The sequence below is a fragment of the Emydura macquarii genome, unplaced genomic scaffold (assembly GCF_026122565.2).
Source record: "Emydura macquarii macquarii isolate MOO-44397 ecotype Brisbane River unplaced genomic scaffold, CSIRO-AGI_Emac_v2 contig_1230, whole genome shotgun sequence".
Lineage (NCBI taxonomy): Eukaryota > Metazoa > Chordata > Testudines > Chelidae > Emydura > Emydura macquarii.
In genome coordinates this window covers 8,806,371-8,822,133 of record NW_027131367.1, presented here as the reverse complement: position 1 = coordinate 8,822,133, position 15,763 = coordinate 8,806,371, and the positions used below count along the sequence as shown (strand labels likewise).

The 15,763-nt window shown below is 48.6% G+C and overlaps 1 protein-coding gene across 1 annotated transcript; it reads left to right on the top strand.

Annotated features, from left to right (window-relative positions):
- The first annotated feature begins 14,115 nt into the window (after positions 1–14,115).
- Positions 14,116–15,223, top strand: NOG (noggin). Its single transcript, XM_067547817.1, has one exon. The coding sequence runs from the start codon at positions 14,116–14,118 to the stop codon at positions 14,785–14,787; it is 672 nt and encodes a 223-aa protein (XP_067403918.1). The 3' UTR covers positions 14,788–15,223.
- Positions 15,224–15,763: the final 540 nt, after the last annotated feature.

Below are 15,763 nucleotides of genomic sequence, written 5' to 3'. Positions count from 1 at the left end.
CCTGGAAGAAGAAAGCAGCTGGGAGGGAGGGGAAAGGGCCCAGGCAGGCGATTTCGCACGCTTGTTCGGCTGCGAATTGAGGCGGGGTGTTGGCGACCCTGGGGGGGGGGGGGGGTTTGCCTATTTTTAGTCAGGGTTTTATAGAGTGGATCCCCGCGGTCTGGCTCCACACTGAAATATTGTCCTAGTCTCCATGACATAAACACAGGGCCAGCCGGGGATCCTGGCGCCAGCTTCAGGCAGGGAATGCGGCTGGGGGTGGCGGTGGGGTCCCGGCGAGGAACCCTCATTACAAAGCCGTCCCCAGGCCGGGCACTCCTGGCGAATAGCCGCCGATCCTGGGCAAGCACGTCCCGCCTCGGCCGCTGACAGATCGACCCCGGGGCTGGGGAATGGGCCGCGGGTAATTGACGAAAGCCCGCGGCCGGGTTCGGCGCAGTCCCTGGGCGCGCTGTGGTTACCCGGCGCCGGGCACGCACCGGGCAGTGACACCCGCCAGCTGCCGGTCCCTCTGGCCGGGGGGGGCCCCCTCGGGGGAGATGGGTGTGGGCTTGGGCTTGGGAGTTTCACCAGAAAAGGGAGATTTTTCTGGGAAGCGGTAATGAGCCAGCACTTCCCGGGGCCGCTTTAAGCCGTGTTAGCTTCGCTTCGCTTTTCTGACGTGTGTCTTGGATTATTTCTGTCCCCCCCGCCGCCTGCTCATCTCAGCAAAGGGCTGGATGATGTCGGAGGTGAAGTGGCCCAGTCGCTGCGGAGATTCAAGCCCGCCGTTCACAGCCCCGCTTTCCCGAGGGTCGCTGACAGCTGCATCTTTCCATGTTTGCACGGTGCCGGCCCGGCAGACCTTGTCCTGGGAGGAATAGTTTGTCTCCCTTTGCGCTGGTGAAGGTGTCAGGCTTATGCTTAAACAGGGAGAGGGGAAAACTAGCTCCCACCCAGCCCACAATCTGAGACCACCGTTTCCCATGGTTTAAAGTCTAGCTGACTGCGAGGCACTTTACAATGTGGTGCAGCTTTAAACCGCATCGCAGTGACACGGTTGTACCCGCACTAGGGCGAATCATAAAGCCAAGTGCAGCCGAGTCAGCATTATCCCAGCCTGATTCCCAGATCGGATGCCATGGACCATCAATTAACTGCGCGTTCCTCTGATGCCCCATAAGTTCTCTCCCGGCTCTGGCTATGCCGTGGGGCGGGGGGGGGGGGAAATGAGGCTGCTGATCTGCGCCCAAGAGCTCGGAGCCCTCCTTTCTCTCAAGGCTCTGGCTCTGCAGGAATTCAGGGTACTTCATGGGGCCAGGATGACCACAGATAAACCAGGAGCCTGCCTCCCACTGGGTTCTGCTCATGGGGGCAGGAGCCCCCGCCTTTGATGGTTTGTGAACTCTAGAGAATGGTTGATCTGGCTGCTTCTTTAAAAACAAGCTGCAAAAATAAATCCTCCCCAGCACCCTGACCATACCACCCCCCCTCCCCCCCCCCCCAACAATCTGGCGATACTATTTTTAATAAGAGTTCGACCCGCCTGAGTTTATGGCCGAGATGATCGTGCTGTAAGGGATGCTTTGCAGGGGACAGAGTCGAAATTTGTGATTGTTTTCTTTGCTGGGGAAGTGTCTTCCCTTGCTGTTTTGGTGGGTGTGTGTGTGTGGTGCTTGCCTTTGCTGGAGAGACCGTCTCGGAAAGCTTTCGAGTCTGCCTTGTAATTGATGGGTTGTGTACGCTGTAATAAAGGAAGGGTATTAAAAAGGGGGAGCATTTTTAATGAAGATGGGTAAACACACCCAGAACGTAACTCTAGATATAAGAAAAATAAAAGCAGCTGGGGGGCTTCTGAGTCATTGTTTGTCTTGAAACTGATGAGAAGAGGCAGGATCAAAAGGCTGGTTTTACTACAGTCATGCTTCATTATAGAGGAGGGGGAGGCGGGGCTTCCACAAGCAACCTGGTTTCTAGACCAGAGACCCGACCTGGTTTGCATGGCCTAATTCATTCCTGAATCCAAGAGCAAATATCAGATCCAGGGCCTGGAAACCCAGATTTCACGATTTCCTGACCTGGTCCCCTTTGCTTCCACATGTAGTCAGTGGTTAATGTGTGCCAGGGCTTGCCAGAGCTGAGCCGGCATCTCTGGGCTGGGCAGGTCACAGCTCCGGCACCCATGGGCTTGCTGCCTAAATTAGGAATGTGAACAAATTGCTGGAGCCCAGGCGCCTCTTTCATTACAAATTAAACACTGCGTGTAGTTGAGAAAGTTTTGAAACTAGCAAGCTACAGAAACTCAACGGGAGTTTCCCAATCCATGAAAACATCCATTTCTGATGGAAGTCAGTGGGGAGACTTCCACTGAACCTCAGTGAGTTTTGGATCCGGCTCCTTTGTGTCTATTTCCACAATCAGATCAACCCCAAGCATCTGTCTGTTTCAGTCTGCTGTGTGTATGAAGTGACTGAATCATTCCACTCTGAGCTGAAATACAAGATTCACTGGGAAATAGTCTCTTTGAAGAGACAGGTTTTTTTAAAGCCAACCAGATCTTTGATAATTCACATTCTGGGACATTTTATGATCTTTGGCCACGATAAGAAAAGCCATGGTTAACTCTATGAGTGCAACTGTTTAAAAATGATGCTCTGGGATCATTTGTAATCCATTAGAAACGATCAGATTTCCTAAAGGGGCCAAGTGTAACAACCAGAAAAAATTATAAATACAAAATCTCCAGAAGAGAGACGCAAGTTAATTTCTTTCCAGTTATTAAAACTTCACCTTCTTTGCAGATTCTCTAAGACATTCACTGGCTTTTTTTAAAAAAAGTCTATTGATCCTCTATCCCAACTTCATGGGTCTAATTCTGCAGTCTTTACTCAATGAAACAAACAGAAAACCAGTATTTCTTTTATACATTGGTCCAAATTCAGCTTATTAATTACAATGATGTAAATCCAGGGAAGCGCCATTGAGGCCTTTGGAATTATTCCAGATTTGCAGGATTGGTCTTGTGCAGTGTTTTTGAGCTCGGTACATACAGTATTTTTTATCAGACCCTGTCTCGCTCTGAGATCAGAATTAAAGACCCCATAGTCCGAGATGCTGTAATGTTGGCCATGCCTACACTGCAAAATTACCTCGACATGCAGTTGCTGCAGTAAATACATGGCTTGTGCATACCTATACTTTGCCCCTTGCGTTGTCGGTGCACATCTTTACCAGGAGCACTTGCACCAATTGACCTGTCAGTGTGGGGAATTGTGGGACAGCTTCCGAAAGCCAACAACAGTTGATGTAGGCAGCGCAGTGTCTACACTGGCACTATGTTGACCTAACCACATCAACCTCGGGTATGCCTTCACTGACAGCGGCAAATTTGGCACCGCCGGATCGATTCTTCGGGATGGATTGAGCAGAAGTGGAGACCTGTCAATTGATCCAGAAGTCAACGGAATAAATCCACCCCTGGAAAAAGAGTAACGCGTCGAAGGGAGGGCATGTCCCATCAGCACAGCATAGTGGGGACGCCGCGCTGATTAGAATTTAGAAAGTCGACAGGAGATATGCAGGCTACTCTACGTAGCCACCAAATTTCGTGGCAAGTGTAGACCAGGCCCTTGACTCTATGCTTCTTGTGGAGACAGGGGCGTATGGAGGGTTTCCAGCACCTGGGGGCCAAGCTTACATTTGCATCCCTCCCCCCATGCATGGGGGGGGGGCTGTACCTGCAGGGGGAGCATGAGGCTTGGTTCTGCCACCCCCTCTCCACACACACTTACCTGCAGCGCAATACCCCCCTCTCTCACTGCAGCCCCACAGCCCGGCACCAGCTGGGATGAGGGCGGCTTCACCCCCAGGCTTGGGGAAGGCCAGCTGTTCACAATATGCAGGGAGGGAGGTGCTGAGGGGTACCCCTAAGAGCCTCCTGTGTCCCCTGCCTCCTGCATGTGGTGAAGGGGCAACCCGGCACCCGCCCGCAGGTTGCACCCGGGGACCTGTCCCCTCCCCACTCACCCTCTTGGTACGCCACTGCATGGAGATGGAGTTATGAAATTGGTGGAGCGAAATGTTAGTCTAGATGCTTACAGAAGCTGCCTTGCCTCGACCTACCTCTGTAGTGTAGACCAAGGTATTGTCTTTCCACTAAATCTGTCAGACCACTCAAGAAACATGCCCTGGAGCCTAATGCAAAGCCCACTGAAGTAACTGACTAGCGCAGGGGTTAGCTGAGCGAACTTTGATAAAGGTGCTTTTAAAAGCTTCATTTTTCTCCTGTATTTAAAACCAGGAGGCTAAATATGATGTAATCAGATTTTTTCTTCACTCCCACTGGAGCCAGGAAAATGAAGTAGCTGAGAGAAAGCTGGGTTGTCATTTTCAGCCAAGCAGCAATCCATCATGTGGTAGTAGACAATCAGCAATAAAACATTTCAAGGGCTCCATTGGCGCTAACTAGGCGTAAGGGCCTTTTTAAATATCAGAGGTGGGAAATGTTATGTATTAAGTTTATTCAGTAGCTGGCATCAATGAATCACACAGACACACTCAGAGTACTTGGTTGGAAGGGTGTTTTAAATTGATGAATTTTAAAAAAAATTCTCTATTGGATGCCTGTCACCCTGTTATCTTTAGTCTTAAAGACCCTCTAGACTAGTTTATCTCAATAAACACCTATCTTAATACATGGCTGGCAAAATAAATAAATTCCTAGCCTTCAGATATATATATGCTGCTGCTAGAGGGAGTTTGTTTGAATAAGCAGGGTTGCCTGTATGTAAACTCAGATCCTAGTTAGGAGCCACAGCTTGTAAATATATGTCATAATTTTTAAGCTTAAGAAAGAGAGAAAGAAAGAAAAATCTCCTGGTTACTGCTTCATCTTTGCCAGTTCTCTCACCGGCCTCTCTTCCCATGATGAATCTGTCTGCAAACTGTGAGGCACTTAACCAGCTTTAGTCTGGCATTTAAATTTCTCTCCACTTGATTGCTGAGATGTTAATATTTGGCATGAAAAGCAGGAGGTAGGGGGAATAGGAGAGCTTTTGGTTTACTCTGCTGCAGACGTGTGAGAGAGAGAGCGAGAGAAAGGGGGAGAGAGAATAAAAAAAAAAAACTGTTAGTTCCTCCTTATGGCCAAGTGGGGCTTTTGCCAAGAAAACTCCAGTCTGAGAGGTTCAGATTTACTGCAGAAGACACTGCTGAGAGAGACAGAGACGGTGGAGTCCGCCTCCCATGATATATAGAGCCAAGGGGAGGTATAAATACCCTCCTTCCCCCCTTTAAAAAAAAAAAAAGACAAACACCCAGGATCCTGTCTCTGGCTGGTTTGCAACAAGGCGCCCTCATAAAAGCTAAGATAAACAGTTTATCAGCAGATGAATGCACAAGGCCTGCTCCAATGACAAAAGTCTATACCTTCGTCAGAATGCTGGAGCTAATGGAGAATGGGCTGAGAATCTGGGTGGCATGGCATTTTATGAGCCAGGGAGAAATGAAATGAGAAAAATAGAGCAATCATTGAAGGACCCTGCAAGCTTTTTCTTTTATAGTGTTTTTTTGCAAGGCAACATGTGTGTTGGCAAGATTTGCTCTGTAACCTTTACATTTAACACTTGTTAGAGGGGCCTGAGAGGTCACTTATATTTTAGATTTGGGGTGCTCCCTTGTTTTGTATTTTCGTTGCTTTAATGCTTCGGTCGTCTGAAGATTTACTCCACTATAAAACATTCATTTTTTTAATTCAGAGCTTAGCTTCAAAATATTTTATTTATACATCACTCATCACCGTAGATTCTTTGCTCGAACTATCCATCGGTTTTGGGATTCGAAGGTAGAACTTTCCTCTCTCAGATATTGTTTTCCTTCCAAAGTAGGATATTGGTGATTGTTTTCTTTCATAATAGCTGATCACCTACCAACCGATCCCTGGACAGTACTGTCTTCTAGAACTCTGTCTGAATCTAGAAAACGCATGGGCTCCTGTACTTTGAGGAAGTCAAATCACATTTCAAAGGTGCAGCTAAATATTTTCAGTTAAGCTCAGCCTACAGGATTGACCATGAAAATTGTAGGAACTTCCTTTAAAATGAATCCAGGATCTGCTCCAGGATTAGGAAGGATGATCTAGGTGATAGCACACTACATGGACACTCAGGTGGTGTGGATTCAATCCCTTCCTCTACCAGAAATTGCCTGTGTGACCTTGGGCAAGTCATTTAATCTACCTTTTGCCTTAATTTCTTATCTGTAAAACAAGGATAATTCCCCTCTATTTTGTTAGGTATTATGAGGATAAGTTCCACTGATAATTGTGAGGTCCTCAGAGGCTATCTGAATGGGAGATTTCAGTGGGCTGCAGATCTGGACCTAAAATAATGCAAACAATTACCATTATTATTCTAATTGTTACACCTTTGTACCATACAAGAACCAGGAATAATATTTACTACACGTATAGTACTTTTTGTCTTGGAAGCACTTAACAGGCATCAACTAATTATACTTCTCGAGTCTCTGTGAAATCGATAGGTATCATTCCCATTTTTGCAAATAGGGAGACTGAGACATGAAGGCAAAGTGAATTGTTCAAGGACACAGAAGGCATCCGAGTGAAAGTCAAGCATAGGATTCAGGAATTACCGCAATGCCGAGAGCTGTGGTCACTGTGTTGTCACTTCTTATATACATATAGTACCGTACAACCATCATATAATTAGCAAATGGATTTAATCATAAATTAGCAGGTAGGAAAGGGAACAGAAGCCATGTCTAAATACATCTCAACGGACATTAGATTGGGTCCTGCACGTATTGCCAAATGGGCACAAGGAAATATATGGCCCAAATGCCCATTAAATCTCTTACCATTTATTTTTTAAGCCAGGCGTGTTGCATTAAATCTGAATGGCTTTGATTTGGTAGATTTGAGTCAGGTCCTTGAGGAATATATTTCCTGTGCAGTGCCTTGGACATTTGGACGTTGCAAATGCTTTGTGACCCGAAATGTGACCACACGGAAATGGCACCTTAATACTCCTCCTATTGGCTCCCTGTGTGTCTTGCAAGTTGTATTTGTTTTGTTTACTGAAAAAACACATTTTTACTACTCTCAGCACTCCGGAGCCAATAAAGCTGCGGTGGCCAGAGTAGTGTTCTCCTTCGCCTCGTGCATCATTGCCAGCGGAACTGCCAGCTAAGGCCTCTGTCGGCTGCTGGCCTGTCTCCCCATCCCGGGGGGGGCTGGCACTGTGCCCAGCATCTGGATCAGGGCCTTCTCCTCAGGGCATCATGTACTGGTAGCACCAACAATCTTCAATAAACCCCCAGTGAAGCAGCTCAGCATAAATCAGAGCTAACTGTTCCTGTCCCAGGGCTGCCTTGCTGGCATTTCCTTGCCTCTGGCAGCTCTTCCTCAGTTCTCCTAGGGCGTAGTTTCTCAACCTGTGGTACAAGTACCCCTGGGGTACGCGAGAGACAGACAGGGGATACCTGGGGAAAAACAGAGTGAAGGGGAGGTGGGTGGCAGTTGCCGACTTCTGGGGGAGGCAGGTGGCAGCCGCCTGCTTCCTGCCAAGTCCCAGCTGGGAAGCGAGCGGCAGCCACCGACTCTTGGGGGAGGCGGGCGGCAGCCGCCTGCTTCCTGCCAGGTCCAAGCTCCGAGCTGGAAGGCGGATGGCAGTCCCCTGCTTCTCGCTGGGTCCCAGCTCCCTGGCTTGAAGATGGGCAGCAGCCGCCTGCCCACATCCCTGGGCCCCAACCGGCGTGGAAGCCTCTCCCTGGGCTGGCAACTTACCCAGGTGGCAGCCCCCCTCCCTGGCTCAAGGCCAAGTGCCCAGAAAACTTGTCAATTTCACTGCTCTAATTGAACAGTGAAATTGACAACTATGACAGCCCCAGATGTTACCAGTCACCCTCTTTTCCTGCCTCTCTCTCTCACCCTCCTTCCCCATATCTCTCCCACCCATTCCTCCTCTCAAATCTATGGCAAAAAATTTGGTACTGCACTTTATGTTCCCCAGCATTGGCATGCCGCTCAAAGCCTCCTAGCTTTGGCCAACATCACCTAGCCCAGGTACATACTTGAGTTGTGCACCCCTGCTGTAAAGGTGGTAACTCTACCCATACGATCTGACAGTCATATCACGGCCTTTGATACTCAGCCCTTCTTCCAACATATGACTCACGTTAGTCTGTAAATATAAAATCCTGTGGAAAATTGAGTATTGGGGTACTTATTAAAATTTTCAGAAGTTAGGGGGTACTTGCTACTTAAAAGATTGAGAAACACTGTCCTAAGGTATGTCTACACTACAGTGTAAGCCCAAGGTTAGCAGAAGTCGAATTAGCAGATCCTGGGTTTGTTAGGATTTGAGCGTCTACACTCATTTATAACGCCAGGTTAGGAACTGTTGAACCCTGGGTCCCAACCTGGGGCTTCAGCGTCTACACTGCATTATGCAGGCCTGAGTCCAACCACACACACCCCATTCCTATCGCCCTCCCAGAATGTGGCCTTTCTAGCCCTTTGTTCCTGGTGCGGGACGGAAAAGTTAGACTATCCAGAGGAAGAGAAAGTCAGCCGGTAGGATTCCCAGAACACAAATGCAATGGGGCTGCATCTATGCTGCAAAGCAATAGGGCTTGAACCCTGAGTCCCAGCCTGACTGAGGCTTGGATCCTCCACTCCCATGGGATTCGGGGCAGCATGATCGGTGTGTAGACAGAAAGGGGGCTAGGCTTGAGCCTGAGTTCAAACCCTGGGCTTATATTGCAGTGTGGATCATAGACCCCTCGAGGTCATCTCCCTTGGAGTCCCATGAGCCAGGGCCGGCTACAGGACCCAGCCGCTAGCTTTCCTCCCTCAACTTAACTCTTGCAGCCTTTATATCACCTGACTCCTTGACCTGTTCTCAACAGGACTCCCTGTCAGAACAGAGGTGTCTGCCCCTTCACCATCAGGGTCAGATCACCCTGGTACAGCCCAAAGCCTGCAAACACTTTATCCCATGTGTAACTTTACTCACTTGAGTAAAATTGAATGTGTGTTTGAGTGGCTGCAAGACCGGGACCTACGTTATGATTCAAGAATCTTAATTGTGCTGCAGGGACACAGCTTTGTTTTCAGACACCAGGTGAGCATGCGGCACCGGCAGTTAGTTTGTGTGTGAAAAGAAATGGGGGGTTTTCTGAGTCAACACTGAACTCACTACGAGAGAATAAATATGGAACATCAGGATGTAATTCTTATAGTCACTTTTCTCATCAAAAGTTCAGAGTTATTTTAACCTAGTATTTTTGGTAGTTTCCTGGTCCTTAAACCAGTGTGGTTTTAAAAATGAATACAAAATATATTTATTGACTTATGACCTGGTACATTTTCCTCCATTGAGACTGTGATGCAATGAAAGAGACTTGTCATAAACTTATATGGAGTTATGCCACTGACTTCAATGGGAGAAGGCCTAATGTTTGAGACTTCGTACAAAGAACTGAAAGTGTTGCAAAATACTCATATGAATTATGCCTCTTCAAGAGCTTTAGCAGTTATGAAATAGCTGCTCTATATAAGAGTACACATGGACAAGAGTGTCTATATATGTCGGATTGTTGACTCAAGTATATGTAGATGGATCATTGACACAAAGCATTGTTTACATCAATGTAATGGGAATGAGCATAATTGCAAATAATACATTAAAAATGTGCCTAGCAATTAGTTATGGCTGGCGCTGGACATGGACAGATAGGCAGATACAAAAGTCACATGAATCACATGCATCACATTGTATTTCCTAAGACCAAAAAGAAAAAAAAGCACAGCACTGAACTATATGAAAAACCATAAATGTCAGTCAGGTAGGCCAGGTTCCCAACTCTGTAGTTATGCGTATAGATAGATGGATAGTTCTCTTTATGTAGGTACATTTATAGCCTTGACTTCGGACCATCGCCATCAGAAGCATGGGAACTGCTTAAAGCAATCACTTTGTCAGTGGGTAAAGTGACATCAGAGCAACTATAGAGTAACTGCTACTGCTACAGTGGGTAATTTGCAGGATTGGGCCTAACTAACTTGCAACAAGTCAGGGACTCAATTTAAGAGACAAAGGCATATCCTCAGCTGGTGTAAATGGGCATAGTTCCATCAAAGTCCATATCGATTTATGCCAGCAGTGGATCGGGCCCAGTATCCTTAGGAGACTTCTTTTAAAAGGAGCTTGTGCATATGTGCAGGGGTTAGAACTTTGCTAATCTTGGCACTTTCCGTTCACATGGGATTCAGCAAAATTCAGTCTTGGGTTCATGTGAGGTTTAGACCCCGTGGCTTTCACTGTCAGGTTTAGGTTTTTTCTTCTAAAAGATTGACACAGCTGTAGTGGTAGCTAACTTCTGTATGTGGGCAATTGCAGAGAACTGAGATTTGGCAGGCCAAGTTCCAGCAATGAGCAATATTTTTTTTCCCAGGGGCTGTGTAAAGGAAGAGATCTAAACTTCAAGGAAAAAAGCTATCTTACAGAAATACTGACACACTTTTAATAGTAATGGTGGGAGAAGGGATGACTGTAAGATCCTCTCTACAGTGTAGCTCCAAGTTGAATTTCACCCTCTTTAATATTGGTTATTAGAATTACTATATATTATTTACAGAACATTCCAAGCAGAGTCAGCACATGAGCAGAAACGGAAGGATCTCACAATCTAAGGCCCTGAGCCAGCAAAGCACCTAAGCATATGCTTAACTTTAAGCACATGGATGGTCCCATGGGGCTTAAGCACTTGCCCAGTTGCTTTGCTGGATCGGGGCCTACCTCAAAGTGGATGAAGGAAAAATGAAAGCGTTAAGGGGTTGCAAGTTGCATGCTACTTGCAAGTTAAGTTTACCAAAGCCTAGTACTAACAGAAATGTTTTCACACAATTTCAACATACACTGCTATTTTGTTCGGTTTGAAAGATTCCGCCGCAGGGTTCAAAGCCCAAATATTGCATCGCTGGGCTGGGGCATGGGAACCAGAGAGCAAAACTGTCTATACACAAAGTAGAGAGAGGCCTGAGACACACTGTTGGTGTCCAGATGGCGATTTTGAAACTCCCTTCCCTCAATGAACAAAACCAAAAGGATGGTCCAATGGTTAGTGCACTAACCTCAAACTGGGAGACAGGGGTTCAAGTCCTTTTCCTCTACCACAGGCTTCCTGTGTGACCTTGGGCAAGTCAGTTAGCCTCTCTGGCCCCTGTTCCGTTCTGTAAAGTAGGGACAATGATACTTCTTTCCCTCACTGGGAATGTTATAAGGTACTCTGATACTGTGGGAATGTGGGTCATGTAAGTACCTTAGGTTGTTCTGATCCATATTTTTCATTTCAACTTAGAACTAAAGCAGAAGTCAGATCTGCATCTGGATTTGGTAACATCCTTATGCTGAAGTTGACTAGTGTTCCGATGTAGGGTTTTCAGTCAGGCCCATCTCTAAACAAAACCAACGCTGACCAGTTGGCAGAAGCTGAAAGAGGAGCAAAAAGCATCAATGGTGCAAAGTAAGTTAGTTGTTTAAAAACTATTTCAGTTTAATAATCTGAGGGGCTGTCAGCAACACCTAGCTGTTGGATGAAATTAAGGCTCCTGTCAGCACAGCACTTAAGTATGTGCTCAAATCAGTGAGATTTAAACAAGTGCCTACATTTAAACATATGCATAAGCATTTTGCTGAATCAGGCTTATTGGGTTGGCCCCTCAAGCTTTAACTTCTGGGGTGTTTTGTATTCCCCGTCACTCTTAACCGTTCTGGTGAAATACCTTATACAGATGTGGGAGGAAACCACTCAGATATACTTCTTGGATGTGCGAGGGTATAAAAGTTGAGTGGTTCAAACAACCAGATGTGGGCATATCTGGTATTCAGCAAGTACATCATAGAATGTGTTACTGGGTTTATAAAATGGTAGTTTCCCTTTTAAAAAAGAAATAGTTACTTTGGGGGGGGGGGGGGGCACTTTGGCGTAGTCCCTTGTATACGGCATGCTTTCAGACAAGTCTTAAGTCAGAGAGTCACATTTTCCAAAGTGCCTAAGTCCCATTTTCAGAAGTGACGTAGATATCCAGGAGCCAAAATTCCAAGAGTTGTAGTGCCTAAACCCTTTTGAAAATGGGCCTTTGGCTCTTAAGTCACTTAGGCCCTTTTAGAAATTTTACTCCAAATCGTAATAGAAGATAATACCATTCCCCTTCATGACATCCTGATGTTGTGGCAATAATCAGCATTGAGCCCTGTCTCTCCTTCCTGATGGGCTGAGGAGATCTGTAACTATCAGTTGCTCCCCTCATAAAAAAACCCTACAGAGTTGAACAGAAAATGTTAACCTTTCTATGGGTTTTTTTACAAATCACCCAAATGAATGTAATAAAGGATCATAGCTCTGCTCTGCTATGGAATCATATCATATCTCTATCACAGCTCTGCTATGGAATGCTTAAAAAAAAATCTCCGTCTCTATTAAGTGCTAAAGGTTTTAAGGGCACTTTTTATAGCAACCAATGGTTTCATTGCCATTAAATGCTATCAGACTTTTTCCATAAGACTTTTTTTCCTATTTATATTTACCAAAACGTGGCAAAACAAAGCATATTGGAAAAGGGTTTAAAACCCATTTGATAACAAATCACTGTTTTGGAGGGTTGAAAAAGGGGGGAAATGGAAAGCTAAAGATCGAAAGGGAGAGTGGGTGGGCGTGTTTGTTTTTCACACTGCTCGTGCTTACTCAAGAGCCATCCCTCCCCCCTTACACACCCACAGCCCCTCTCCAGGGTGGGTCTAACCTCAAGCTCGCCTTGCCACCAGCAGAGGGCTCGCTCCTCCCGGTTAATTAGCATGCGGGAGCCAGGCGAGGCGACTTAGCTCCTGCACTGAGGGAGAGGAGGTGTCTGCAGAGTCCCTCGCTCTCGGGCTGGAAGCCCGCGTGAGGGCTTAATAAGAATGACATCACAGGCCCATGTGTGGAGCCGGGCAAATAAATCCCCCGAGCCAGGTAGCTGGGGGGGGGGGGAATTACAGGGGGAGGGGGGAGAAGAAAGAGAAGAAGAACCGTGCACATGAAGGGACTCCCGGAGAGCGGCAGCGAGCCACTTCTGCGCCCTCGCCCAGCGGGCGAGCTATAAAAGGCCCGTCTACACTCCCGCCCCAGCCCGCCTCCGCTCGCCACCCGGCAGCCCCCCTCCCCTCCCCCCCAGCCCACGGGGGCGGCCCCCATAAAAGACCCAGCACTTTGTGCCTTGAGCAGATGCTTTTCCTGTAGGGCTGCGGGGAGGGGACGAGCGAGCCTGGTCCTTCCCCACCTCCGAGAGGAGCATCTCCCGAGCCGCCGCAGTTTGCAGGGCGGGGGGGGGGGGGCGGTGGTGAGCCGGTGCTGGGGTGGTGGGGTGTGTGGGGGGGGGGGAGGGGAAGCAAAGCTCGTCTGGACTTTTGCGGGGGTGGGGGTGGGGTGTGGGTTTTTTTTTTTTTACGGGGGGGGGGGTGGGCTAGGAGAGAGTCGGTGGTTTCCATGGTGATGGAGCTGAAAGTGCAGGAAATTTAAAGGCTTTGGATCCGTGCAAGGCAGACAAACTGGTGCCAACGTGCGTGGCGGCCGCTGCTGCCGCTGCCGCTGCCGAGCCAGGAGGCTGCTGTGCAAACTGCAGACAGGAGCCTCCGGACCGGAGCGGGGGGGGGCAGAATTTGCACCAAAAAAAAAAAAAAAAAACCACTTCTCCCGCCCGCCCGCTCGGGGAAGGGGCAGCGGCAGCAGAAAGGAGAATTTGCAGCCACGAAACCCGGCTTCTGTCTGCCTCCCTGGGAAGGAGGGGATAGATTAAAAAAAAAGCAAGCAGCAGGAGAATTTGCAAAGGCTCCAGGAGAAGAAACCCGCCGAAGCTGCAGCGGAGAGGAGTTGCAAGGGGGGGGCTTTGCTCCTGGTTTATTGGGGTGCAGCCTCTGGGGGCTGGGGAGGATCCCCGGAAAGACAAACGGCTTGGATAACCCCCCCCCCGCCCCCGCCGCACACACACACACGAGTTTTCTGATGCCTTCGCTCGCACCTTCTTCCTCCGCCGTTTGCTGAACCCAGCCCCCCTCCCGCCCGCCCCCCTCGAGGATGGAGCCGTCTCAGTGCCTTGTGACGATCTATGCCTTGGTGGTTCTGCTGGGTCTGCGGATAGAGCAAGGCGCTGGACAGCATTATCTGCACATCCGCCCGGCCCCCAGCGACAACCTGCCCTTGGTGGATCTAATCGAGCACCCGGACCCGATCTTCGACCCCAAGGAGAAGGATCTTAACGAGACTTTGCTGCGGAGCCTCCTGGGCGGCCACTTCGACCCGAACTTCATGGCCACCTCCTTGCCCGAGGAGCGGCTGGGGCTGGACGATCTGGGCGAGCTGGACTTGCTGCTCCGGCAGAGACCTTCGGGGGCGATGCCCGGCGAGATCAAAGGGCTGGAGTTTGCCGACGGGCTGCAGCCGGGCAAAAAACACCGGCTGAGCAAAAAACTGCGCCGGAAGCTGCAGCTGTGGCTCTGGTCCCAGACCTTCTGCCCGGTCCTCTACACGTGGAACGACCTGGGCAGCCGCTTCTGGCCCCGCTACGTCAAAGTCAGCAGCTGCTACAGCAAAAGGTCCTGCTCGGTCCCCGAGGGCATGGTCTGCAAACCGGCCAAGTCGGTGCATTTGACCATCCTGAGGTGGCGGTGCCAGCGACGGGGCGGACAGAGGTGCACGTGGATACCCATCCAGTACCCCATCATTTCGGAGTGCAAATGCTCGTGCTAGGACTGGCACTTAGCTCCTTCCCCCCGCCCGGACTCAACGTGGACTTTGCTGCCGATCAATACATCCAAGGACGATTGCTTTCTGGTTAACGTTGTAATGCACTGTAACGTGTAGGAGAATGTATCTGTGTGTGTATATATGGCACCGTTTTAATGTACTATTAAAAGGTCAGTATTATAAGTGAAGTAACCCGCGTCTACTGTATTTGTAAGACGATTATCCTGATCCTGGCTAATGTATCTTTTTTGTTTTTTCCTCCTCCTTGTATTTATGTTCCAGACACAGAAAGAGAGAGATCGCTCCGCTTCGGCGAAGCACTTTTTTAAAAAAATTTTTAATAAAAGGGTTAAAAACAAAAAAAACCCAAAGCAAACTTTGGACGAGAAGAGACTTTGTAAAGCTATTTGCCATTCTTCGGAAAGTGTGTGTGTGTGTGTGTGTGTGTGTGTGTGTGTGTGTGTAATGGACGTCGGAGTTTCAAAACGAATTCACGTGATTGTAAATAGAGAGAACCCCTCTGAACGCCTTGGTCCTACGTCCATGAAGGGTATCTGCTATTTATTCTCTCTAGCCCTGTAGTCTCGCAGTGCGGTGCAGAATTAAAGTCAACCACTGAAACACGAGCCGGTTCATTGCCTTTGGTTTTTGGTTGGGGCGCGGGGTGGCATTGGATGTATTTATTGTTCGTTCCTTATGAGCCGGGCGCTTCTTTACGGCCAGGGGGAGGAAGGTCCCAGCCCCTGCTCGTTGTTGTGGGTTTTCAGCGGTCATCCCCGGCCCCTAACCGAGAGAAAGGCCGGGGGGGTCCGGCTTTGCCGGGGAGACTCAGACATCGCCTTTGCCGCGGGCTGGGCTCGCTGCTTTGAGCATCCTGCCGGCGGCCAGGGTTTATCTCCTCTCCCCGGCGCCCCGACGTGTGCCCCGCACCAGGGACAAACAGATGTGTTGGGGTTTATTCTCTCTACCCGCTTGACAT